This window comes from Melozone crissalis, unplaced genomic scaffold (genome assembly GCF_028551555.1).
Source record: "Melozone crissalis strain CALT ecotype California unplaced genomic scaffold, PUWL_Pcris_2 ptg000008l_1, whole genome shotgun sequence".
Lineage (NCBI taxonomy): Eukaryota > Metazoa > Chordata > Aves > Passeriformes > Passerellidae > Melozone > Melozone crissalis.
The window spans coordinates 6,342,785-6,369,892 of NW_026535786.1; the positions used below are offsets into that span (position 1 = coordinate 6,342,785).

Below are 27,108 nucleotides of genomic sequence, written 5' to 3' on the forward strand. Positions count from 1 at the left end.
AAAATGACTCTACAGCCCTGAACCTAAAAGCTACCCCAGCAGAGAGCCCGGATACCAAGCAGAGACCCCCAAGAGCACCTTTGAGAGCAGTTCCACAAGGTGAGAGCTGGATGGAGCAGCATGGAAGGACCACTTGCAACCCACTGCTACTTCCACTGACCATCAAACCAACCCTCTGCAAATCTGTACACCTGCCTTCCAACAAGAGCTGTATCTCCAGGCTTTGTTTTCCAGCTGCACCGTTGCAGAGTGCCAACTCAGACTGTGCTTCCTTGGAACCCCTGTATTCCATCCATGCACCCACAAGACTCTGGCCACGTCTGGTGCACTTCTGCCAAGTCCACCAAACATCTTTCCCAAGGCTAACTTTTTACATCAGGACATGACTAATTAGAGGAGGAATGGTTAATTTATTTATTTATTTTTATTTCTGGAAAGTCTTTTCATCCTTTGTTGGATATCAAAGAAGCACACAGTCCTTTCCCACTATGTTCAGGCCTAGAAAAAGAGGTAATGAGATTTTTTTTTTTATTTTTATGAACAGTGCTTATTAGTGTTTTTTCCTAACCAGTCTAAGTTACACATTCAGAAGACAGTAATGTGGTAAGACTACATTTGGCCTATGGAATATTTGCTGAACTGCTAGCACCAAAGGGAGCGACTGAGCCATATCCATGTCTTCTTCAGTCTTGAAAATGCTGCTATATGTAACTTTTTTGTTTATTCCACGTTCATGAAAGTGCCTGTAGATGAGAGACATAACACTATTTCAAACATCAGAGTCCTCCATGGAGACACAGGGGCAGACGTTATGTACACATCCTACGGGCTCACTTGCTGACAGCCCAGGAGATTGCCAGGGTAGTCCAAAGTCAGTGCTCATTGTTGCGTTTCTTCTTATTTTGTTTCACTTTAAAAAGGGTCAAACACGTTGTTCTGTGAGAGAGATTTTGATCTCTTCAGTATCTTCAAGAAAGGCTGGTCTACTCTCGCACAGAAGGAAACAAAACAGCTCATGTTCTGCATTACACGAAGCACTTGCGCAACTCTTCCTTTTCTGATCTGCTCCACAGACTGCAAGAAAAATGAAATTTAAACCCTGTTGTATTCTGCTACATTGCCATGCAGCTGGAACCATCAGCCTGCCATGCTTCCAGGACTGTAACCTGACTCTGAGCAAGCCAGATGGGTCTGATTGGCAGGAATTCCTTCAAGTAGATAAATCCCAGCATAGGAAAAAAAAAATCCACTTGGCCCATGGCAGAAGGGGCAATCACATGCCAGCTCTTTAATTAAAATTACAGCAAGTCAAGTAGCTGATGCTTTTCCCCTCTCCTGGTAAGGGGGATGAGACATTGTTCACAAGGGTGTTCTGTCGTGCCTCGCTGATCAGCCGGCAGGCCAAGTCCAGGAAGAGTTTCTCCACATTATCCGATTCTTTCGCTGACGTTTCCAGATAGTACATGTCCTGTGCTTCAGAAAACTCTGCAGCTCTCTGCTGGGAGACTTCCCTCTTATCAGCTAAATCAATCTTATTACCTGCATTGATAAAATATTTTAGAAAAGGAGTTAATTTCAAAACCAAGAGAAACTGAGGACTGTGAAGGATAAATAAGAGTTTGGTTTGATGTATGTATGGACAGTAGCTTGGATATGTAACTCCTAGTGCTTGCTCTCCCCTCCAAATAATGGGTTCCCTGAAACACTCAAGTCCATTTAATATCAGCTCATGTAATGAAATATGCCCTGTAAACATCCAAGCCAGTATGCTTTAATTTAGCACCAGTGCATCTGTTTGCTGCTATCAACCAACATTAAAGGATTTCCATGCTAACATCTATTGAAAATTCTCCTGTGCTAACTCTGAGGAGCACTTAAAATGTCAATTACAGCATAGGAGACACTAAATGTGATATTCATCATGTTGTTAGAAGCTTTTTAAAAGCCTGGCATGGAAGGAAGGTTCCCCATTTCAGTATTCCAGTATAGGACTCGGCTGTGGAGGCTGGAAGAGGGATGGGCTTGTGGGGCACTTGCAGAGTGAGGTGGGGTGAGACACCAACCCTTTGGTTCAGAGGGATCTGTCTGGCAGAGAGTTGATTAAAGCCTTAAGCAGCATCTGATGTGATTATACACTATTTCTGGCCACTTAACTTCAAACATGATGTTTCTGCCATAAACCAATCTTACAACAATGGTAACAGACCAGGACCTTCAACAACAGACTGCTCTGTCCACAGACTCACCAGGCTCAGGAGGAAACCTCTCCTGGCCCCACCACTCCTACCAGCAATTTTGTGAGAGATCAAAGGAGGAAGAGGTGGTGTTTCCACCAGCAAGCCTTCTCTCATTGCCTTCCCCTCCGAGATCTCCTCTCCCAATACAGCAGTGTCTTGGACCCACTACGTGCACTGAAGTTACCCTTCTGAACAGATTATTACTCAACACAAGTGATTTATGGGTGTCACCATCTTCAAAGGGGGTGTTATGACTACAATATGATTTATATGCTGTGCTGTAGATGCTATCAATTAAGTTAATGTTCACTGAAAAAAATTAATGTACATTTGTTAATAATTTATTAATTATTTCTGCACCATTTGTACCCAGGCCATACTTATAAAGTATGAGTTTCTTGTATGGAAGCTCTATAAACCCCATAGCTCACTTGAAGTAGCACTGGGGCATGTTAAACTCAAAGATTTTTTCCTCCTTTAAAATACATTTTTAGACACCTCTTACAATGACCTAGATCTTTTCATTTAAATAGCAAACTATTAAAGGTGACACTGTAGCATGAAACTTCTTAGCTTTCCCCAAGTTATTTTTCCACTGTTCTTTATATATTCTTGGACCTTTAAAAGCCAAGTCCCAGCTATCAGATGCTGCAAGCAGAGCATGGAAAAGCACTGGTAGGCAAAATAACCTTCCCCTTGCCTGTAGCAGACAGATGGCCTGAGGTCTGTTTTGCCTTGAGTTGAAGCTCTACAGATTAATATAACATTCCGTTGTTTATTTTTAGTCTCCCTAAAATCCACGCAAGAACATCCAGTTTTGCAGCAGCACTGCCCCACCTATGAATGCTGTCACCCACACAACCACCATGTCCTGATGCCATGTTCCCAGATCCTGACCACTTGAGACAGGACTGGTTGTCCCACACCTAAGGAGTACAGCATCACCGTTGCACTGCACTAAATAGTTTATTTAGTTGTTGTTTTGCACTGGGCGATTTGAAATTTGCACTGAGTATGTTATGTCAGGTAGATTGTTATTTCCCTTCTCCCATCACATGGTCTCTCCCTCATCCACCCCTGTGCCTTATACCCCCTGGTGGTTATCCCTCCTCAATGGTATTATACCATTAAGGTATCCTATACTCAATAGGATACCACTGAGGTCCTCTTCCCCTGCCCCCAACAGGATACCTGCAGTCCTCTTCCCCTGCCCCCATTCCCTTGGGTATACAAGTCCCCTGCAAGAAGGGAACACCCTCTTTTCTATGGGATCTTACACATCACCAGCTCGAGCAGGTCCTCACTTATTTGTGGAGATCTGGGCTTGGAGTCACAAGGGGGACTGCTCCATCCTTAGCTCAGTGGTAGCTGCACCCACCACCTACATTTCAGTCCCCATGGTGGGAAGCATCCCTCCCTGCACACAACAGCCTCAGACCCCAACCAGGACCACCCTTGGCGGGGGTGGCACCTGAACACCCCTCGGAGCACCCCATGTGCAGCGGGAATGGTGGAGCACAGGCTGCAGAGGCAGCCTCGGGCGGCGGGCGCTTACCCACGAGCACGGTGATGACCTTGTTGCTGGCGTACTGCTCGATCTCGCGCAGCCACTCAGGCAGGCAGCGGAAGGACTCCTCGCAGGTGATGTCGTAGGTCAGGATCAGCGCGTTGGCGCTGCGGTAGTAGCTCTGCGTGATGGACCGGAACCGCTCCTGGCCCGCCGTGTCCCAGATCTGCAGCTTTTGGCCACAGCAAGGAAGGGTGGAAAAAGGAGAAAAAGAAAAAAAAAAGTTATTTAATTTTTTTTATTTGATAGCAACAACATTTTGACCTAAAAAATCCCCTTCAGGGCAAAACCAATGCTGGAAAAGCACTTTGCTCCTCTCCCTTCAGCTTTCCCTCCCCCAGCATTGTTTGTTTGTGTTCCTGCACTTGTGGATTGAAATGCAAGGCACAAAGTCAGCTGGCACTGCGGCCAGCGGCCCTGGAAGCCGCAGGTCTGTCGGCTTCCATGCAACTTCCAGCATCTCCCTCTGCAGTGGGCAGAGCTGCCGGCCTGGAGGGGCTAGAGGGAGACAGTAACTTCTCCCACCCCTGAAGTTTAACAACAGCAGCTTCCATTCCCAAGAAGGAATAAGAATGCCTGTCCTCTAGCTCATGGAGGTGGTTGCAGTTATCCAGAGACAATGCAGTGGTGGGTGAAAAGCACAGGATTGAACAAGGAGCTCAGCTGAAAGTTCATCTAAAGTTTGGAACACATTTCCTCTATACAGCTTCAGCCATCTCATCCAGCTGCTCACTGTCTGCCTTCCCAACATGCAGAATTGGCTACATCACGGAATCCCAAAATGGTTTGAGTTGGAAGGGACCACCCAGCTCCAACCCCCCTGCCACGGGCAGGGACACCTTCCATCAGACCAGGTTGCTCAAAGCCCTGTTCAGCCTGGCCTTGGGGCATCCACAGCTTCTCTGGACAGCTGTTCCTGTGTCTCATCACCAAACAACTCATGAATGTTTGCCAAACCCTCTGAATCCACAAAGTCTACATTTTCCAATAGCAACTACACTTACACTGATTTTATGTTTTGACCATCTGATAGTTTTTAGTGGGTCATCAAAACCTCAATTCTTCAAAAAGGAAGTCTAAGAAAAACATCCATGATTAACATAATTTCAAGATAAAAGAATATTTCTCTGCTTCAGCTTTTATTTTTTTAAAGATCTCTCCCTGGAATTAAATATGTGGAGGGATGATTTCCAGCCAAAATCCTGTGTATTTTGGGAAGAAAAAGGTAAAGCATTTGAGATTTTTTCCATATATTCAGCAGCCTGTACAGAGAAAACCTTATTCTTGCCCAGTTCCAAAGCTGAGCTATGCCAGCCACTCATCATAAATATGTTAGTTTGAAATGAGAGCTCCCAGTAGCAGCTTTTAGACGTGGGGTATAATTTTGGGAAAAAAAAACCCAAACCCACACTTTTTTGCAGAGAAAGTAATGGTGGCTGGCTCACAGCTCCTGAGCACCTTTGTGCTTTTATCTCTAGGCATAGTCGTACTTAAATGCTGAACCTGGTATCTGTAAAGTAACACACAAAACCATAAGTGAAATTACTTGCACATGAAAACCAGATAATGAATGAGTCCTTGTTAAAACAAACCAGCCTCCAGACTCTGGCAGATGGAAAGATACAGGTAATTCTGTTGTTATTCAGCTGTTTCCCAGGAAAAACATTTAATCACTGTCTGCTGGCTAACTCCAGCTTATATGTATATATTCTGCCTTTATTGAGAAGATCTCTAAATTGATAAAAACTTAATGTGAATATGTTCCTCCACTGCTTTAATCTAATGAACACTGAAAGCACAAGAGATTGTGGGATCTGGGGAGAGCAGACACAAGTCTACCTGTGAGCTGAGTGCAGAAAGCAGGGAAGAGCTCCCAGTCTTACAGCCACTGATAACTCTTCCTGCACCCAAAATGCACATCTCACACTTTCCCTCACTGGTCATTTCTGTCAAATAAAATATTTCACAGCAACTATTTTATTCGTACAATTTTTTTTTCCCCCAGAGTAACCAAAGGACAATGTCTGACTCAGCCTGCAGAAAACATATATGTTTATTTTCTTGGTGTCAGCTGATGCTTCCTGCCCTCCCAACATTAGCACACACATTTAGCTTTCCATCAAGCCCAGACAGCACAGCCCTCTGCTCACAGCACTGAGGATGCTTAGCTTTGACCAGCATGGTAAGTGCTACCTGCTTTGCTTCAATCTGGGGGCCCTCTTGCTACAAGTGCTGCACATATTTTTGGAGTCTGTTGGAAGAAGCCAGGCAGATCAAAATCCCCCCACAACTGCACAGTGCTCTCCCAGCTCACTGGGCAGAGAGCTTTGGTAGCTGCTCACATCTGGAAAAGCTTGCACACAGCTTTCATACTAGCGAGTCCCTCTCCACTGACTTCATAATGCTAGTTTGAAAGCTGGAAAGTATTTTTTTCCCAGAAATCCATAATTTATTTTCAAGTCTCAAAACTGTTTTGGTAAACAGCTCTGCTCCCTCATTCTGGATCCCAGCAGACATGCAGGGGAGGCTGCCCAGCACAGAGGCAACAGAGTCATGGCTTGGGCACTGCTAAATGGCTAACAGCCAGAGCAGCTCTGTTCTCTGACTCATTCCTGCTTTCCCCTCTCATTAAATGTTCATTCTCACAAGCACTGCTTACTCAAGAAGTTTCAGATACAACACCACTGAAGGAAATCTGCCTTCCAGACGCCAGAGGGCTCATTTCAATGCCCAAATGTGTCATACTGAGCTCCCACCAAGGCTTGGTCACTGAAACAGCTCCAACAACTCCAACTTACTGCACTGGTGGGGGCAGGACAGGGACCTCAGAACCCAGTATTGGCCATGTGAAATACAGCAGATACCCCAGCTAGCACTTGCTAAGGCCCTGTGACACACAGTCCTGCCCAAGGTGATGCAGAGAGGACACTTGTGCATTCATCAGGCATTTACAGGGCAGCAGAGACTTTTCATTTAGCTTGTAGAGCTCCCCTGAACCACCCTTGCCTCTGAGACAGCTCATACTGGCACAACTGCTTCCAATATTCTCTTAAGAACTTTGCACCTTCAGTCCAAATTAGTCTTAAAACAGGATTATGTGACAGGAGCAACACTTCAAACACTGACAAATCCTGAGGGTAAATTCACCAGTACAAACCCCACAGCTCAAATACAAGTGATGTTCTAAAGCTCCAGCAGAATTTGGCAGAGAACCAGGTGCTTGAAAAGGAGAGGTATCTGAAGTGGATGGGATTCATGTCCCCCAGGACTGCTTTTCTCCCTCCAATGACCAGGACAGTCTTGAGGCCACTGATTTATACAAGACAGACCAAATTCCACCTCCAGTACAGTGATCACACCCTCTACCAACTCAGAGCCTCTGAGTTGCTTCACTGGAGCTGCTTTTGGCTGAGAGAAACATCTCTGCTGTCTGAGAAGCTTGGGACAAGCAGCACTCATGTCCTGGCCAGCCCTGCCAATGAGATCACAAGCAGCAAGCTGAGCACCAGCACCACCAGGGCTACACGCGATGCTCTCTGCTTCCCTGCTGCTGCTCTGGCCCTCTTGCAAGCCACATGTTAGCATAAACTTGGTCTTAATCAGGTGAAGGATTTTCCATCCCTTGTCCTTCACCTGCTCAGATGGGAAGGTCTCCTGGAGAAGCACCACCACTTCCCATAGGCTTGTAAGCTCCTCATGCAGCAGTTGCAGCTTGTTGGCATGACCACAGCTCTCAAAATATGTCCTAAACTTAACAACACAGCACCCCATTTTCTTCTCAAACCCCTCTGTGGTGCTGTGGTACAGGTTAAAAAAAACCCAGGGCTGAAAATCTGCCCAAGACCACTGTTTCCATGCCATCACACAAGCTTAAAAACAGGTCTCAGTGTCACATCCAGCCGCTGTTACACTGGTGCCACTCTTGGGTTTGCTCACTATTGCATTTGATGAAGACAGCAAGGGGAAAACTGCTGGTTTTCACTTTGATGCCCCTGAATTTCCTGCAGGCAGAGTAAATCCAGGAGCAGTTCAGGGACCATGGACACCTCAACCTTAAAAGCTCAAACAATTACTTTTTCCTCATCTCAAATACCACAGCAGCTCAAGTGAAACCTCTACTAGTGAACAATGTGGTAGCAGCCAACATTCCTGGGCTCTGGAACCCAACCATGGACCCCATTAAAGCATGAGATGGGTCTCCAATCTCATGCTTTGTGTGTTTTGGCCCAGACAAAGTACCTCTCTGCCAAGTGATGCTCAGGCTCAGTTTGGGAGTCAGCTCAGGACAAGGACAGTTTCCCAGAAGTGGCTTCCATGCTATTTTAGGGGGTGAAGGAGTTAAAAATATGGAGAACTTTGCCCTTTGCAGTCAACCTGTCTGCTGCAACACAAGTAGTTTGATTGGCTCAGCTTCTCCCAAATCCATAGCTTGGCAGAAGTGGAAGACGAGCCCTTGATGTGCAGAACCACACGAGTGCAGATGTCTGTTCTCCCCAGTGGCCATCTTGGGAGCTCAGAGGAGAAGAATTTCCTCAAGCACATCCCAGTGGGAATTTCTGGTGTCAGAAATCCAGTGAGCAGAGGCTGCACTGAAACGCCTCTTTGGGTTTCCTCAAGCTAGGCATGACCTCACTGTCTCCTAAGCAAGGACAGCAGTTTTGCAAGGTCTCCCTGTTCCATTTCTCCCCTCCAGCAGTTCACTTTTACAATCCTGACAGTAATGGTGGAGAGGGGCACACAGATTGTTAGACCCTGCATTGCCCAAGCCTTGCCAGACAGCACTGACATTCCTTGAGTGTCTTCCAGCAGAGGAAGGGCTGCAGCAAGAAACCTCAGCTATGGTACAGCCACATGAATTTACATCTTAAATCATCAGCCTCCTACCTTTACTTTTTCACCGTTTATCTCCACAGTTTTAATCATAAAGTCAACCCCAATCGTGGCTCCTTGCCCTGGTGGGAAAAGCCCCTGGAAGAAAACAAGAGTTTGATTAAACTTATTTCTAGAACAAGACAAAAGTCTCACTGGGTGCCAATCCGCACCCTTTTCCATCTTCAAAATCATTCATCCGATGTCCTCTTCTCATGACACTTCCATCACATTTAGGGTGTGGCATTTCCCCAGCACAAAGGTTACCATAAATTCAAACTGTTTTCCCTGCCTTATACATCCTTAATTATGCAGCAAGTCATCAGCTTCAGAAGTAGGAGCACAAGAAAAGAAAAGGAGGAAAAAAGAGGGGGGGAAAGCCCTTCTGTACAGTTGGAAGGAGCAGGGGAAGTGTGAGGACCTTCCACCCTACTTCCCAATGCATTGAAAGATGTGTGAACATCTGTGTGGGATGAGATGCATTTGCAAGCTCATGCCTTCCCTTCTCCCTCCACAGCACCCTGTGGCATCAACAGGCATTTCTGGCAGCTCTCAGCAATGAGGTCACATTTCAGGAGCAAGGCACAGCACCAGCCATCACCAGTGCCACAGCAATGGCAAGGGACAGCACAATACTGGTGGTTTTGATTGCAGCATCATCAGAAAGGAGCAGCAGCAAACCAAATGAGAGCTTTTTGATTTCTGGTCTACCAAGTCATGTTGGTTTTGGGGCACATCCATCCCCTACAGCAGCTGTGCTGCCATAGAACAAGCAGCAGAAGTTGCCAAAGATTTTTGCTGTAAACCTTTTGGGTATGACTAGCTTTATTGCCACTGGCTGCCACATGTTTTTGGAGAGCATCTAAAATCACTATAGCTTCAGAACTAAAATTAACAGTGAAGGGTAAAATTGCTGACAATTCCTAGCGGAGAGTCCAAAACCCCACAACTTGTGCTTTATTATGCATCATGCAAAGTCTTCCCTTGCCCTGCATCACAGAGGCTATTCTGCCACAAAAAAGGACACTGGACTGCCAGCTCAGGACCCAGATTATTTCCTTAGTAATGATAAATAACAGGGAGCGCTTTGTACGGCAACGGCTGGGGAAGAGACCAGGAAACGTGTTGGTCTTATAACTGGTCCAGAACACCACCAAAACAGGAGTAGCTGTCCCAGTCGCTTTCAGAGGGACTTTCCACCTTCAGAGAGGAATGAGGTCTCTCCAACACAAACTCCAGAGCAGAGCCAGGTGCAGCATTGGATACAGATGCACTGCTTGTGCCAGTGTACCATTGTACATGAAGCATGCACCAAGGGTGTGAGCAACAAAATGTTCTGGAGCATTTGATGCTGGCAGAGCCCTCAATGCAGAGCCCCAGGCTCCATGCTCCCATGCCAGTGCTGTCCCCACCCCAGCATGCCACAGTCCAAGAGGCAGCCAGCCTTACCTGAGTGAAGCGACGGACTAAGCAGGTCTTCCCCACGCCAGCGTTGCCGATTAAAACAATTTTGAAGAGGAAATCATAATCTTCCATACTCATTTACGCAGCTGCAAGAGAGACAGAGAGCACAACGCTGTGTGAACCAAGCCAGTGGGGACATGCCCTTTTATCCCAGCTGAACTTTATTACTCCAAATATTCAGAACAAAGGTCTCTTGGCACGCACATGGATCCGCGATAAGGGAGAAGAGCACATTTCACTCTGAGCAGGGGCATCCACGTAGTCAGAGTCAGCTGCTGTGAAACCTTGGCCCCATTCTGGTTCTCATGCAGTCTCACCTGGCTGCCCACCAGTTAGGGATGCTGGTTTCAGCTTTCCAAGCAGTGCTCCCCAAACCTGAGACACTGATTGCTAGATGTTCTCAAATGTTTGTTTTGCTTTTAACTACACCAGCCCCAAAGGACAGCATGGACTTTATCACATTGTCTGAGGGGGATCATGTAACTGACTCCTGTGAGGGAAATATCCCAAACCCCACCATGAGCAACTCCAGGAGCACACTGGGTGCACACAGAGCAGGGCTTGGGCACACATGAGGGCATAACAGGTAGGGGACTTCATTTTAAAACAAGAGCAGCGTTGCTTGCCTTAAAAACAGAAAGAGCTCATGTCCTAAAAGTGTAGTGAAAAGTGGGGTAACAATTTAGCTGAAGTACAAGAGGTTTTCAGAAGAAAATAAATAATAGATGCTATTAGGAATATTACTACTCTGATAATTTTCTTTAGTTTTGTGAGCAATCTTCAGATTGCTCAAGTGGGAAGCAACTTGAGCAATTTGAACAGAGAGGAGCTGAGGAATTATCCAGCACACTCCATGCCCCAAATTCAAGCTCCTTGGCAGGATGCAGAGACTGATATTTCAGCAGTGTTACAGGAGATGGGCAAGGTTGCCTGCATGGGGGAAGATCCACATGGCTTCCTACCCCACTCACAGCATGGGAAGGACCAAAGGGAGAAACACAGAGCTGAGCTGCTGACAAATGCATTTGCTGCAGCTGAGCAAGTCATGAGGGATGAGGACCTACACCTCCATCTCCAGGGCTCCCAAGGGTGCTGCCAGCACAGGGCCCAGAAAAGGGGTCTGTAACCTCCCAGGACAGAAACAACAGCCAGAAGAGATTCAGGTGGAGATTTTAGGCAGAGAGAAAAAACCAGAGACAAGAAAGCAAATGACAGTGTCCAATTCCAGCTATGTCCAGGAAGATTTAGATATCATCAAAGACCTGCCCTCAAGATATCAGAAAACAGACAGATTTACACACCATCAGTTCAGATACCATGTAAGGCTAAACATCAGTACCTAACCCACCAGTACCTACAGATCAGGTAAAGAATGAGGTGATGGAGTCACCTCAAGGATGGTAGGTGTAGCAGGAGCATGGGGCAGATGGGTGGGGAATGGGGGGAAAAAATGTATTATGAAAGTGCTATCCTCAGTAAATCCCCAGATTGCTTAGGGGATTTTTACAGAGCTGACAAAGGGAGGAAACGCAGGCTGGGAGAAACCAGCTTCTCACACTCAGTCCAAAGTCAGTGTGTTGTCTCCCATCGCCTCCAAAGGTCCTTCCTTTGGAGGGTTCACTGTGACACACACCAGAAGGCTCCAGCTACAGACTCCAGTGCCACCAAACAGCTGTGAGAGGCTTATAGCCAGACAATCAGAGAGCACAAGATAAAGCTGAGACAGTCTGTTTCTGCCTGGCAGAGAACATTGAAACAGCTCTCCAACCACCACCAAGGGTCTGCTGGACCTGAGGGCAAAAGAGGTAGAAGACTGACTCAGCTGCTTCACATCTATGTGGCCCTTGGCCTTTCCAACAGCCTAAAAAAAGGGTAACCACACCAATTAGTGACTAATGAGCTGCATCACATCAGCAGATGGTTAGTAGGAACGCAGCTGAGTCACTGCGCAGACGTGTCACTTCACCCAGGTCAGGGACACAGTGCAGCACAGTGCCACCAAACAGCGGCAGCTGGAGCAGTCCTGAGGATGCTCTGACTTCACCTTGCTCCAACACACAAGTCCTTGCAGATCCTTCCTCTCTCAGTAGAGTGAAAGAGCAGGACCTTAAAACACAGCCCCAAAAAAATGTGCCCCTTTTTATGTTCTGGCGTTCTTACTTTGTTACAATTGTTCTATATCTTCGTGACTGGCTTTTCCAGAGCGGGACTGGATAACAAAAGCAGTATCAAACACACTTTGACAGTGCTCTTAAATGAGGACTAAAAGCTAACATAAGGTTTCAAGGTTTCACAGTAGCTTCTGCCATGTAGAAAAACGTGATCATCCACCAAAAGTCTATTTCCAAACTAATGATACTCACGCAGCACTGCATAATTATTCCTGGGATCCTTCATAACCCAGAGGGCATGCTCCACCCAGAGAGATTTCAGTTCCATTACTTGCACCCTAAACAATCCAAAATTCAAATTTATCTTCTTAGGAAGCTTAAAAATAAACTTTCTCTGCAGATCTTTGAGGTCAGAGATGCTAAATGGCTCAGACATACCCTAGAGTTATGTCTGATCCCCTTCATTAGGCTCTAGGACTAATCATATGTGGTAATGACCCCAAAAGGAACTGAAAGACGAGCCAAGACCATAAAACAAATCACGCAATGATGAGATTATACGCCAGAATTGAAGAGATATGAGAAGTCAGGGCATGGGAAGGGAGAAAGCAAAGGAGGCAGCAAGGAAGAGTGAGCAGTGCTTTGTGAGGCACAGTGGGCAGGTGGAGCTGCCCCTGTGACCCCAGCTGGTGCTCCTCCCTCTGAGGACACACGCTGCCAGTGCTGGCCACACAAACACGGCCCTGGACACGTCATGAGATCCTCCCCTCCTACACACCAAGCCCTCAGCCAAGTGACCTTGCTGCCGACTCAGGCTCACACACCCTCCCCTCTCCCCAGAGAAGCCGTGTCTCACCCTCTACCCCACTGACCACAGTTGGGGAATGTCCATCTCAGCAAGACAGCACATTGCATTATATGCTTGAAAAAAAACCCCAAAACAAACGCTGAGCACAACTTCTCTATTTGTTTTTGTTTTCTTGGATTTTTGGTGTGGGTTTGGGTTTTTTCTTCCCCTCTCTTTTCTTGTGTTTGCAGCTACAAGGCTCTGCCTCACATCCCTGCAGTGGTTTCAAGTGTTCAGGGTGCAGCTGCCTGTCCCACCCTCTGAAGGAGACAGGACCCTGCAGTGAGGGCAGGAGATGGGGTGCCAGTCCATGCCTCAGCCACCCCTTGCCACACTCATTTAAATCACAAACACTACAGCCCAGAGACATGCCTGCCATGAGACGAAGCAGGAGTAGAGTCCAAGGCTGGCAGCAGGGCAGAAAATTTGGTTTCACAGCTGTTTTTCCCCAAAGGCAGTTTATGCAGCTGGCATCCCAACCAGCCTCCATGGGCGGTTCCTGCCAGCCTCACACACAGGATCAGTTTTGTGGGGTTTCATTTCATTTGTGTCACTGCTCTGCTTCACTCCATCAGGAGATCCCACACATGGTCCCTCTGGACAGAACAAGAGGTCAGGAGGGATAAATTGAAGCAGGGCTTTGATTCCACCTGGAGAGGGGATCCATCAGTGGGAATGCAGCTGAAGGACAGCAGGACTTGTTTTAGACTTAGTTTTCACAGATTCATAGAATTATTAAGGTTGGAAAAGACCTCTAAGACCATAGAGTTCAACACTGCCCAGTCCACCACTAAAGCACTTCCCTAACTGACACATTTCCATGTTTTTCAAACACTTCCAGGGGTGGTGACTCCGCCACTTCCCTGGGCAGCCTGTTCCAGCACTTCATCACCCTTTTAGCGAAGAAATTTCTCCTCATCGCAACCTAATTCTCCCCTGATGCAACCTGATGCTTCCTCTCATCCTATTGCTTTTCACATGAGAGGAGACTGACCCCTACTCCACTACAGCCTCTTTTCAGGCAGCTGTAGAATGAGAACGTCCCCCTGAGTCTCCTTTCCTCCAGGATAAACATCCCCAGCTCCCTCAGCCACTCCTCATCAGACTCGTGCTCCAGACCCTTCATCAGTTCCAGTGTCCTTCCCAGGACATGCTCCAAAACCTCAGTTGAGCAAGACAGTGCAATAAATGCTTTCAATATTCTTCAGTTATTAATTCCAATTCAACCAGAAGACTGGTAAGATCCACTCAAACCAAAAGCACAGAAACCAGGCACTTTCACCTCTCCTTCTCTCACCACCCTTGCACAAACCAGTTCCTGCTCCCAGGGAGACACCTGAAAAGGGAAATGGGCTGCCTTTCCATGCTCATGTCCAGCTGCTGTAGACCAGCATGCCCAGGTCCTTTTCCACTGGGCAGCTTCCCAGCCACTCTGCCCCCAGCCTGCAATGCTGCCTGGGCTGCTGTGATCCAAGTGCAGGATCCAACTTTGCCTTGCTGAGCCTCATACAGAGGATCAGATCCAGCCTGTCCAGATCCCTCTGCAGAGCCTTCCTGGCATCCAGCAGATGAACATTCCCACTCCACTTGATGTGATCCAGCTGACTGAGGGTGCCCTTGATCCCCTCTCCAGATCACCGGTAGAGACATTAAACAGGAGTGTCCCCAAAACTGAGCCCCTGGGAACACCACGTGCCAGCTGGATGTAACTGCTTTCACCACCTCTCTCTGGGCTCAGCCATCCAGCCAGTTTTCTACCCAGTAACAAGCTGGATGAAAAACAAATCAGAACAAAAAACCAAACTATTCACAGCTGCAAAGGTTTCACCCTATTTAAGGATTAAGACCAACACCATATCAAGCCAGGAATGTTGATAATTTACACCTCAGGTCTATCCCCACCTCAAAACCCCATCAGAGCCTAGTGCTGCAATCAGGCACAGAGAAGGATCTGCAGCCTTTTCACCTGCTGGATCTAAGCAGTAGCCCAGGGCAGGTTTTGATGTATTTACACAGTTCTTAATAAACAAGTGTTTTCTGTTCTTCATCACCCAACAGCTATAAACAAAAATAAATTTACCCAAACAACTCAAGTTCAAACAGCAGCAGTTATGTATACAGATATTACACTGATTGCATATGCCATATGAGCAACAAAATTCAAAGCTAAGGCTAATATTACAAGCAGAAAATTATTCCTTGCAGGCCAGAAAATTGCAGGGAATTCAGGCCTGGACATGCTGCTGCATTACGTAACTCAGGATACAATATTTTTGTTCCCAAAGCACCTGCCAAGCCAAGCAGGCTCCTGCACTCAGCAAGCATGAGCCCAGCTCGTGCCCTCTGCAAATGAGCAGGCTGCATTTCCCTCTGCCTCCTTGCCCACCTTCCTCACTCTTCATCTCCACAGGGTTTGATTTCACTTCCATTCACATTAGAAAAATTAAGAGGGACTTAATTCCCAAGAAAGTCTGGATCACGCATGCCTCTGGTGGCAAAACCACAAGTACCTGGGATGGTGCAACACTGGCTGATGAGCTGCTGATCATTCAAAAGTCCAGACACATTTTAAAAAGTGCATCTGGAAAAAAACACCAGATTATAAAAACCTCAGCCCTATCCTAAATGGAGAGATTCATGGTCCTCAATGCTTCACTCAGGGTGTTTCTCTGACAGCAACCAAGCAGATTGAGAAGGTACAAGTGGTCATGTATCAAATGTATGTTTTGTACCACAGATATATTTCTATAAATAAAAGGCAAGCTGATGCTGAAAGGTTTGAGATCAATGACCATACAGAGCACACACTTACCCCCCTTTTGCCACCATGGAAAACTCACAGCTCTCTAAACTACTTTGCTCAGGTCATGGCTCACACATGAGTTGGCCTCCAGAAGCTTGTGCAGGTACTACAGAGGAACCCAGTGACCAGCAATGACAGCTCTTCCCCACAGAGCAAGCAGGTAAATCCAGCACCAATATCATCCCAAAGAAGAGCCTGGAGCCAGAGCTCCAGAGAGCAGGATGCTCTGCTGTGGTGCTCCCACCCAAACCAAGACACCCCAGCCTTACCCCAGCCCATGGCTGGACATCAGAGCCTGCAGGTGGATTTTCACACATTCCAGGCATCCCCTGATTGTGAAAAGGCTTTGTGTCCAGGCTTTCTTTCCACTTTTGAGTGAAGTCTTCTGGGGGACTTTGCATTAGCACACATCATTAATCCTTTTTGGTTGGATGGTGGAAAGATGTGTTTGGGTTGGACACCTCCTGGGGGATCTCAGTGCCACCAAAGCCCCTTGGTGAGAGATCAGGAACTCAGAGCTTGCCTGCTGCAGTGTCCTTATGTAACTTCCTCACGTCCTGGAGAGAAAGTTGTCTCACCAGAGATATTGGTGCATGTCAGCACTAGGAATGGCCATGGAAGTGCTAAATACCACATGCAGACAGCAGGTTATATTCCATCACACACATCTGAGGATGGAACTGTTAATAATAATTATTCTCCTTGCACAGATAAACTAATCAGATTTCTGTGTTATGTAGGAATAATGAGGTACATGCAGTTGTTACAAAATGATAAATAGAAAAATAACTTCTTTAGGATTAAACAAAAAACCTGCTGACATGCACAGCCACAATGCCTCAGTGGTGCCTGACCAGACCACATACCAGCACCCTCAGGGCACACACCATCTTCAGAAGCATGAGAGCAGCCTGACACGCCATTTACTGACAGAATCTGGGTTTTCACTGCAAAAAAGTTGGTGCAATATTAACAGTTTTAAGACCTGCCTGGGGATGGGGAGAATACTGCGTGCTCAAAACAGCACTCCCTTGGTCTTGGCTACTTTTTAGCACATCCTGAGACCACCAAGCTGTACACCCTGCAGCAACATGTTTTTGTGCGTTGAAGCATTTAGAGCCAGCACAGCAGACAGGCTGACTTCCAAGAGTGGAAAAAACTCTATTGCCAGAAATCCAGCCCAAAAATGCTGTTTCATCCACTCAAAACCAACAGCCTCTTCCCAAGGGGGGAAAAACCCAACAAAATTATTTTTTAAACTAGAGCCAAGAGGTACATATCTGCCATGGAAAAGGCAGGACAGCTTACTGTGTCCAGCTCTCTGGGTGAAATAAAGCTCCCACACCAAGACCTGACCCACTAAAATGGGGAAACCCATCAGCAACTTCTGTGAGATTTTGTGTCTTCAGAAACCAGGTGCAGGATCAGGCTGAACCCCAGGTGTCTCCATGAGGTTTCTGGGGACAGTGCAACTCCCAGCAGTGAAGTGCAGGCTGCCCACCTCACAAGGAGGCAGAGCCAGTGGAGAAACAAATCCTTGGTTTACAATAAAGGCTTGTGCATGTCAAGCACATAAAAAGCAAAGCAGTCTCCTGATGCATTAGTTTGCTGGGCTGGCAGGGATTTGAGCAGCATCATGATCATACATGGAAAAGTTCTGAAACTGGGTGACAAGGTTCTGCTAAAAACTTGGAAGATTAGACAGCTTGACACCATCATTTTTGGGAATATACAAGAAAAGCTATAATAACCAAAGAATTTCAAGAAAGCATTTACAGGAACATCATGACTCAAATGAGGTTGCAAGTGCAGAATTAGCACAAGTGTAACTATGCCATTTAGCAGTGACATAATCATAAATGTATTGAGAAATATGAATATGTGCCTTAGACACACTTTCATAACCTAGACTATCCAAGAAAATTTTCTTGAGTTTTAACGGCAGTGACATGTCTTACTGCTGTTGACCATCTTGTTTTCATTGTGTTAGAGTCTCTGGTATGAACAAAAAAAAAATCCAATACAGTTTTGTTTAGCAAGAATGCTTTCTAATTGAAAAAATAAGCCATTATTTCCATCTCTTCACTTCTGCTTAAGTAAGCTTGTGATTTACTGGGATTTATATCACTTCCCCATCAAACCTATTAGAAGTAATAAGTAATTAAACCTCAGCTAATTGCACTTTCAGGTGTCTGAGGTCTGGGCTGTGCTTGGTACCTCACAGCTTGGGCTCTGTGCATGATGCTCCTCTGCCATGCCATGCCAGTGCCATGCCACTGGTGAAAGCCAGGCTGTGCCAAATCAACAGTGTCCTGGAGTAGCAATCAAAAAGCTAAAAAAAAGAAAGCTTTTGGCTGAGGACAGATATATCATACCTGAAGTCTAAATATAGAATATATAAATATATTCTAAAATACATTTTCTACATATAAAGTAATATGTATTTGAATATATAATATATATTCTATATATATTGTAAATATGTAATTTAAAGATTGTAATAGTAATAAATTAGCAATACCAGCAGCAGAGGAAGAGAAAGAGAAGAAAGATAAAAATCATAGAGCCATACAATAGTTTGGGTTCTAAGGGACCTGTGAAAATCATCCCTGGAAGTGTTTGAGGCCAGGTTGCATGAGACTCTGAGCAATCTGATCTAGAGCAAGGTTCCCTGCCCACAACAGGGGAGATGGAACCAGGTGATCTTGAAGGTCCCTTCCAACCCAAGCCACTCTAGGATTCCACAAGTACACTTCACTGAGAGGAGCTCAACCCCTAAGCAGCTCCTCTGGTACATTTTGTTACAGCATCGTGTGCAGTGAAGCAGCCTCCCCAAGACAATTGGTTAGAGGAACTTTATCCAGGAACAAACACAAACTCATCAGGGCATTAATTTGCAAAGTTCAAGCAACCCATCTTCAGTCTCATTTGCACTTGTGTTACAGGGGCAGCTTCTTCCTCGTGCCTCAAGAAGGTGGCTGCCACTCCCAGGCAAAACTTTCAAGAGCAACCTACTACTCCAGAGGTGGATTGTTGAGATAAAAGAGTTCTTTGTTGTGGTTATTTTTCAACTTACATGTGGAAATAAAGAAGTGACCCTGCGTTTCAGCTGGAGGCTCCCTCTTCATGAGCACACATGCAACATCGTATGTAAGCCACATGTGAGCTGTGCATCACGCCTGGGCCACCACAATAGGACAGGCAGCACTTTGCCACAGCAGGTTTGCATTTCAGAAAGATTTCTGCCTCTGTTACACCTTGTAAGGGAAGGTTTTTTACCTAAAAGTGACAGCATTTTTGAACATGAAGCTACAGGATAGGAGGAATAAAATACAGTTGAGTGTTACAGGCTTTTGTCTCCAGAGGATGAGCTTGGAATCCCAAACCAGGGGGCTCTCTCTGCCACTAAAGTCAAGTTTGGGGTGATAAGTTCTGACCTATTCCTAGGCTAATTATTGCCCCAGTGGTGCTCAGCTTACCACCTCCTATTTCCAAATGGAGGTGGCACATTTTACCTGGACCAGGCATGCCCATGCACACAATGCTTCAGCGTCCTAATGGAACTACACCACCAGCTCAGGCATTGTACGTGCCCTGTAAGAAGTTCTCCCCTCTAAAAATGGTCCCATCTGATGAAAACCCCTCAGCTGGGACCAACCATCTCATCTGGCAAGTGACTGATCTGGCAGGGAATATTCTCTGCATTTCTGCAAAGAAATACTGCAGTACAGCTTTAACTGTGGGTATCTGCCAGAGCAGCAGATGTTTCACAAAAACAAATTGTTCAGAGAGGCAAGAAAGTAGAAACAATAGAGATTTGGGTGTAGCTTCAGGACTGGCTTAAGAAGATGTTTCCAAAGGGAAGGCTTCCAATCCTGCCTGCTCCAGACAGCTGCAGGAGGGACCCAATCCAGATGGGGAAAAAAACCATGAGGGTGGGACAGCAGAATTAGACTTTGTAGCCTGGGTTAAAGAATTTAATTTCGTAAAGAAGTATGTTTACTATCTTGAGTATCTCAATAACAGCAACATCATATGATGGCTCCCAAGTAAGATTTTTACAAGGATATGACAGGTCTCTTCAGAAGGTAAGGAACAGCATTCATGTTTTGGTTACATTTTAGCTCACACACTAACACACAGCCTATTTTCAGCTCCCCTTATAGTTTCAGGTGGTTACAGTACTTTTTATTTACCCTAAACCACTGCAAATGTACAGTTAGTCTTCTAGGGCAGCTATCTGCTGTTAAAACTTCATCTCAGCTTTGGACCAGCTGCAATTCAAGAAACTGCACAGGGTAATTCTGGCACTAAAACAAATCCTTAAACACAAAAAGGCAGCTCTTAGCAGAAGCTTTCTGCTCCAGGGTTCCGCTACTGCGGGGACATTAGTCAAACAGTTAGTTACTCACCTAGAAGTACAAAATCTGAAAACATTATTTTAAAAATTGTGTCCCAGGGTTGTTGATATTTACGGTTTAGAGCTGATGCAGCAAGCAGTACCTTGAGGACTAAGCAGGCAGACCCCACAAAACCAAGCATTGCATGTTCATGCACACACACATTAAAAGATGGCACTGGCCACAGCAGCTCTCCAGCCCAGATAAATCATGTCTCCACCTCTGCACCCAGCTCAGCTACTGCCCATCTCCAGCCACATGGGTTAATAAATTATTGCAGAGATCTGCAGAGAGAGATTTGCATTTGGAGAGAAGGTGAAGGCAGAGCCGCAGCTCCTCCAGCACCAATATTCACCCTCCTGATGCCATCAAAGACCAGCAACTCTGGGACAGCCCAGGATCTCCCAAGGAATGGTGCTTTTGTTCAAAAATATCTTCCCATCTCTCAGGACTCCTCCAGTACAGACATTGCTGTGTGATAGAAATTAGCACACAAAAATGTTTTTTTTTCCTGTACTACTACTATCTCCTGGCAGCAGCCCTCTGAAGTTTTTAGCTCTTTGGGACTAAGATTAGGAAACAGAAAGTTACTTACTAAAGCAAGCAGCAGCCAGTCCTTCACAGACACTGATGCTAACATGAGGTGTGCAGCCTGGGCAGTGCTGCCACTGGGACAGGGACCTGGCACATGCAGCTGCACGGTCATGGGGACACAACTTGGCACGTCAGCACCCTGTCTGTGACCATCTATTTTTATTCCTTAGCAACAGAGCAGCTTTTGGGGTTGAGCTTTGAGCTTGTGGGGCTTTTTTTCTTGTGTTGAATCTATATTTGGCACCCTGAGGAAATTCCTAAATAGAAGGCAGCAATTTTTAAAAGAGAGGATAAATGCTGGCACTCAGCTTTGCTGACAGCAACACCAGCACCAGGCTCTTGGTTAGTGTGAGGTGCTCAGACCTAGAGCCAAGGGAAGCTCTCACATGGACCAAGCATCAAGAGTCATACCACTCACACTTTCTGTCTTTGCAAAACCTTGCCCTGGCATAAGAACAGCTATTGGCTTATACAGTCTCTAAGCCATTTGTACCCTGTGTAAACCAACCTCTCTAAGGCTCAGCCTCATCACTGCTCAGCAGCACTGATGGGTCCCACAATAGTTTTTGTCTTGTGGGAGACAGTGCTGAGTGGTCCTGTCTCAAAGGGGGAGAGGGGCAGAGAGGAGAAAACTTCAGTACAATACAGCAATTCTGAACTAAGATACCATCCTTACCATAAATCATGGAAATATCAATACCTCCCAGCTCTCCACAGCTCTTAAATAAAAACATGCAGATTAAATCCTGACTAATCTACATGAGAAAAGCAAACAACACCTGATGTTTCCCAACTGTTAGCAACATGGCCTTAAAATTTAAAAAAAAGAAAAAGATTTAATCATAGGAAGGATAAAGATATCACATGGCTTGGCAGTTTCATTGGTTGTCATGGCAAATGAAAATCCCTGACTCTCCAACTTGCTTGTTTTAGAGGAAACAACAAAAATGCCCCTTTTTATGACTGGAAAGCAATGTTTTCCTAATAATCACTCGTGAACCCACTGCACACTATATATAAACAACTGCTCCCTCCCAGGGACAATGTTTGCTGTTTCTTACTGAGCAGCTCTTGGGGATGCAGGCAATTCAGCCCCAGCAGACATCCAGGCGCGGGCAATGGAAATCACATGCTCTTGGATGTGGTGACTTCTTGCCTGCCAAAGGGAGCCTGAACTGGCTGCAAGGGGGGTCTCAGCTCCACGAGGGCTCAGCCACCAGCCCCCAGGGGAGGCTGCCAGCACAGCAAGGCCAGGAGAAGCTGGCAGCAGTGTGAGCCCCCTCCTCTGCTCCCACACTCAGCATCACCGTGCCGTTTCTCGCCACATGTCCAACAATGGGTGTGTTTTACCATTGTTGGGAAAACATCCATTCTCAAAGCAAGCCAGAACCATGGATGTTTGTGTGAGTTTTGATCTGCCAGACAGGTTAACAGCAGTAAAGACACCCCAGTGTTTGCTCCCACCCAAGCAATCCAAAGTACCTTGCCTGCATGACCAGCACCACACATCTTTCATTACAGTAGATTTTCTAAATATAGGGAAATAATTTGTCTGTAACTTCAAAAGCAGGTCCCCAGAGAGCCTGTTCCTTCCAGTCACACTGCCTTTTGTCTTTGGCTGCATGCTAAAAATCTGGGAAGCTGAGGATATCCACACAGCAGATTTACATCACTCATTTCATTAGCAGGTTTTAGTTCATTGGTTTATCTCCAGCCCTTCCCCTCCTGCAAATTGCTCTCCACTTCTAGATTTCAGTGCAATACTCTTGCCTAGAAGGACCAAGAGGACCTTAAGGAATAGTGTTTATTGTACAGTGTGGCAAGCAGTGCTCCTCTGCAGGTTTTTTTCAACATCCCCGTCCACTGTGATTGCTTGGGGGGAGCAGAAGCTGCACCACCACAGATGGGTGGCTGGCTGGAAAGCAGCCCCTTCTCTAAGGAGAGCCACAAGCTCTTTCCCCTGCCTTCCTGAAAAAGCAGCTGTGTACCAAAGTGCGCCACTGCACTCCAACACTGGCCATGTACACTGAGGCCCACGTCCCCCCAAAATCTCCAGCCTCACTGCACTGCAGAGCCTTCATCGCAACAGCAAAGCCATGCTCCTGCACAAACCTCAGCCAGCATCAGGGATGCCCATGCACATTAGCTAAAGATAATGAGATCACACATGGATAACTAATTTGGATCCTTTATCTTTGGGATATGAGGCAGAAGGAAGGCAAGTCTTCGTTCCTCCTTCGTGGCCAGGCTGTGCCCGCAGGACTCTGGGTGAGACACCACCTTCATTTCCAGGCGGCAAGCACCAAACGAGGCCACTTTGTATCAAGGACAAGATAAATACATTCCCACAAAAACTTCAGCTGCAACACTGAATTGTATCACAAGGCTCACGCATTAACCCTCACCCCCAACAAAGGAATGGAACATTCAGGTTACTGAAGTTTCTAGGAATGCAGTCACAAGCCAAGGGACAGAAGAACTCTGCTCTTTCACCCATCCAATAAACCAAATACACAGAAAACATGATTGTTCCACGGAGGATTCCAGCCAGACTACCCCCATCACACTGGTCCTGGGACATGCCCTCCCTGCAATGGTTGCTGGCTGGCACCCTCAGCTCAGGGTGCAGAGTGTTTCTGGATTGCTGTGTACGTACATGGCTGTGGAAGGAACGGGCAAGGGACAGAGCATGGGCCAAAGGGGAATTTGAAGGCATGCTGCAAAAAAAAAAAAAAAAAAAAAAAAAAAAAAAAAAAAAAAAAACAACTGAGAAAACCAAACCCAAGCAAGAGTAGTTCTCACTGGGTATTACAGAAGGCTGCCACTTTTGGACACACCACACAGTTCTACAGCTTCAGGCTGAAAGGATGTGACAGAGCAAATATTTTCCATCCTCACTAGGAGAGCCAGTAGTAGTCTCAAGGCTACAGCCAGTTACACTCAGGTGTTCAAGATCTTGACACACAATACAGGAAGAAAAGGGTTTCAGTCACAAAAAAGACTGCATTTTCAGCTTCTCAAATACATATTTACTCAAACATTTTCCTTGAGGATAGAGCTTGACAAGTGAGATGGTATGAGGCAGACAGACTGTGCCTATGGGGGTAAGGCACATTTCACATTTGTTCATCCCTTGCATTTTCCCAATTTTGCACAAAACTATTTAGACTAGCACCATTTGTTCCTTAACAAATGGGCAGTCTACCCAAAAATACTGCTTGTAATTCAAAATTCAACATAAGGCATTTTTTATTTAGGGAAATAAAGAATTCCCTCACATTGTGTTTCAGTTTGCCATTTATCCCCTCAAACACGAGCACAGCCTTGCTGCCCTCCAGCACAGTATGCTCCCACCAAGTATAAAGCAATGTACCAACAACAGCTCCTCTTGCACAGCAAATTGCCATGAGTTCTAAAGAGACTGCATGTCTAACAGAGCCTATGTAAAGCAAAGACAAGACTTCTGTAGAAGCACCATATTTATTTCCTTCTGTATGTATTTCTATACTACACATTATGGAAATTGGATATCCAGAGAACAGAATAGGGTTTTTTTCCTATTCTGGTGCAAATTTATCCTTTTAGCAGGTAAAAGAGGTGAAGAGCAAAACCACAAGTCAGAATATAAGAAGATATTTGGCTGACAGGACAGGTGCTATTTAGCACTTTAGAATTTTTTCTTTCCAAGGCAGCAGTCATCAGCACTGCCCTGAAATGGCACTGCAAGCCCAAATCCACCCATCCTGCAAAGCTCTGTGCAAGGAACTTGAATGACAGCATTATCTTAAGTCTTAACTTTAAAAGCAGATTTATAAAAAGTCACCAGTTTTCTCTCTGAAAACAGAGGGATTACAATGACTTGCACAATTTTATTGCAGTCAGCTAACTCCAGCAAGAACATAAGAATTTCAACTTTGAACCACCTTTTCAAATTACCCTCTCCTCCAATCTATTTAGCTTCACTCTAAAGGAAAAAAATATCCCTCTTAACATGTGCTGCTGCTCCCTTGTAGCCTAAGTTCTTCAGTGTCTCTGCAATTGTCATGTGCAGAACAACTGAAATTGAGGCTGCTTGAATTACTGGATACACGTACGACAAAAAGCAAAAGGGAAGCTGCTGTGGAAGTGAAGAATCCAGGCAGAGTAACAAGGCCTGTAAAACTGGCCTCATCTGGACTGGGATATTTGCTTAGCTGGCAGTACTCTCAAATTGCTACAGATGATGGAGAACGGAAACACGTTACAGCTGTAAAAATCTAAGTTTAAAGAAGAACAAAAAAAGGTGTTTTTAAAGAAACCATAAGGCAATCTTAGGTTATAATTATGAAAGGAAGAAATAAGATTTATAGGTTGGAAAGACAGGGGAAACAGGAAGAACAGGGGATGAATCTGGGCTAAGGATGTCTGGGCAGATGCTGCTGGAGCACCAAGGCACGAGCCCAGCCAGCCGCACTGCAGAGAGGAGCATCCCTGCCCAGCACAGCAAAAAAGGGCAGGAAAAATGCTGCCCAGAGGGGAAGATGGGAAAAACAATGGCAAAAAACTATCCCTAACTCTGGAATGACACCTGCCAGCTACCTGCAGAGATAAAAGCCATGAGGTTATCTCTGCCAAAAGTTAGAACACTCTCTGTTTTTAAAATTGCAAAGGAGGTGCATACGTTGGCAAGACTGTGTTGTATCTGGGAATCTGAATTCAAGCCCTGAGCATAAATCAGGTTCCAGTGCCAGCCTGAAGAACAGCCACTACAGCCCCAGCTAACACATCCACCTGTACCAGAACATGCCTTTGTAAGTCACAAATAGGCTTTTGGTTCACTGTCAAAAGCACCAAACAGCCCACGACAATCAGGGAACATTAGGCATTAAAGGTCGTGTCCCATTTGTGGTGCAATGCAAGGGGACAGGTTTGAGTATGGTTATGGCACAGCAATGTAGGTGGGCTTGGGGCAAAGACAAATGTTCCGCATCCAAAAAAGTCTATGTAGCATTTGGAGTGAAGAACTTCCCCTCCAATGGAGAGATATAAGTTTTCATCGTGGGCTTGCTAACTCCATGCTTTGGTTCACAGCCCTATTGATGCTACTCAGCAGGAGCCTCACATACTGCTCAAAGCTACAGCCAGCAGTTCCTAGCACTCCCTGAAACTCCTTTGGGTCTCCTTTCTTGGCAACTGACAACCTCCTCTCTCCCCTCCCACAAAACTGGGCAAGCACCAAGTGAGAGCTCCCAGGTACAATACAAGAGTTGCAAATAATGGGGGTCACACAGAAACCACTGTGCTTGGGTTTTTTTTTTTTGTTTTTTGGGGGGTTTTTTTGTATATTTATTACACTTAAGCAGTCAGTGAATGTTTTCTAAGAAGTTAGTGCATGTTTTTTGGAGCAGGTCTGTGTCCACTCACGTCTGCCCCAAAGCAAGCAAAATAAAGTCTCAGCATGGTAACAAATATCATTCCCTTCCCCCTCAACACAAATACACTCATGGACAGATCCAGAGCCTGGTAGTGATAAGCACATAGGAATTAGGAAGCCATGATTAAATATGTAATATAGAAGAAAAGTAAATTATTACTTCATTCATTCCAACAGCCAACACTGAACATGAAACAAAGTCAAGCATTAGCTGGGTTATGTAAGAGCACCAGAGAAGTGTTGCAGACCTTATAGGGGTGGTGTCTCTGCTTTACAGACCACTGGACTCTTCTTCTGTTTTTTTATTTTCTCCTTGTTGGTACCTCCATGTGCATGACAAGAGTTTTCTTTATACCAGATTGTACAGAAGGTTGTATGGGCTCCAACAACATGTGAGTTGCGCTTTGAGGGAATATATCTCATTTTTTTGGTCTATCACATTGAAAGTAGCCTGTGGCATTTTAAAAATGTTGCACTAAGAAGTCAAAAGGCTCAGTCAACATTTAACTATTGCAAGCACACTTTTCACCTCACACCTACACTCTTGTACATCCTTTAAATTTTAATGGAGAGCAAGATGGTTGTAAACAGTATGTACATATTCCACTTTCCACATCATTAACAGTAACTTCAAGCCTGTATCATGATAAAACTTGAATTTGAGGCTGATGGCCTGACTATACTCTGTGGTATAGAAAAATTACTTACTAAGAATTATTGCCCATCTTTGAGCACTCTGTAAACAGAGGCAAAATGAGGAAAAAAACAGATCAGGAAACTTGTTCAAAGAGAGAAACTCAGAA

The 27,108-nt window shown here is 45.6% G+C and overlaps 1 protein-coding gene across 1 annotated transcript in view; it reads right to left on the reverse strand.

Moving 5' to 3' along the window:
• Window positions 1-395: 395 nt before the first annotated feature.
• Window positions 396-27,108, reverse strand: part of RAB30 (RAB30, member RAS oncogene family) — a 41,112-nt gene continuing 14,399 nt past the window's right edge. Inside the window, exons 2-5 of the mRNA XM_054270083.1 lie at window positions 10,123-10,223; window positions 8,689-8,772; window positions 3,793-3,976; window positions 396-1,539 (exon numbers count right to left, since the gene is read on the reverse strand). Coding sequence (XP_054126058.1) covers window positions 1,289-1,539; window positions 3,793-3,976; window positions 8,689-8,772; window positions 10,123-10,215 — 612 coding nt within the window. The 5' untranslated portion in view covers window positions 10,216-10,223 and the 3' untranslated portion in view covers window positions 396-1,288. The remainder of the gene's footprint in view (window positions 1,540-3,792; window positions 3,977-8,688; window positions 8,773-10,122; window positions 10,224-27,108) is intronic.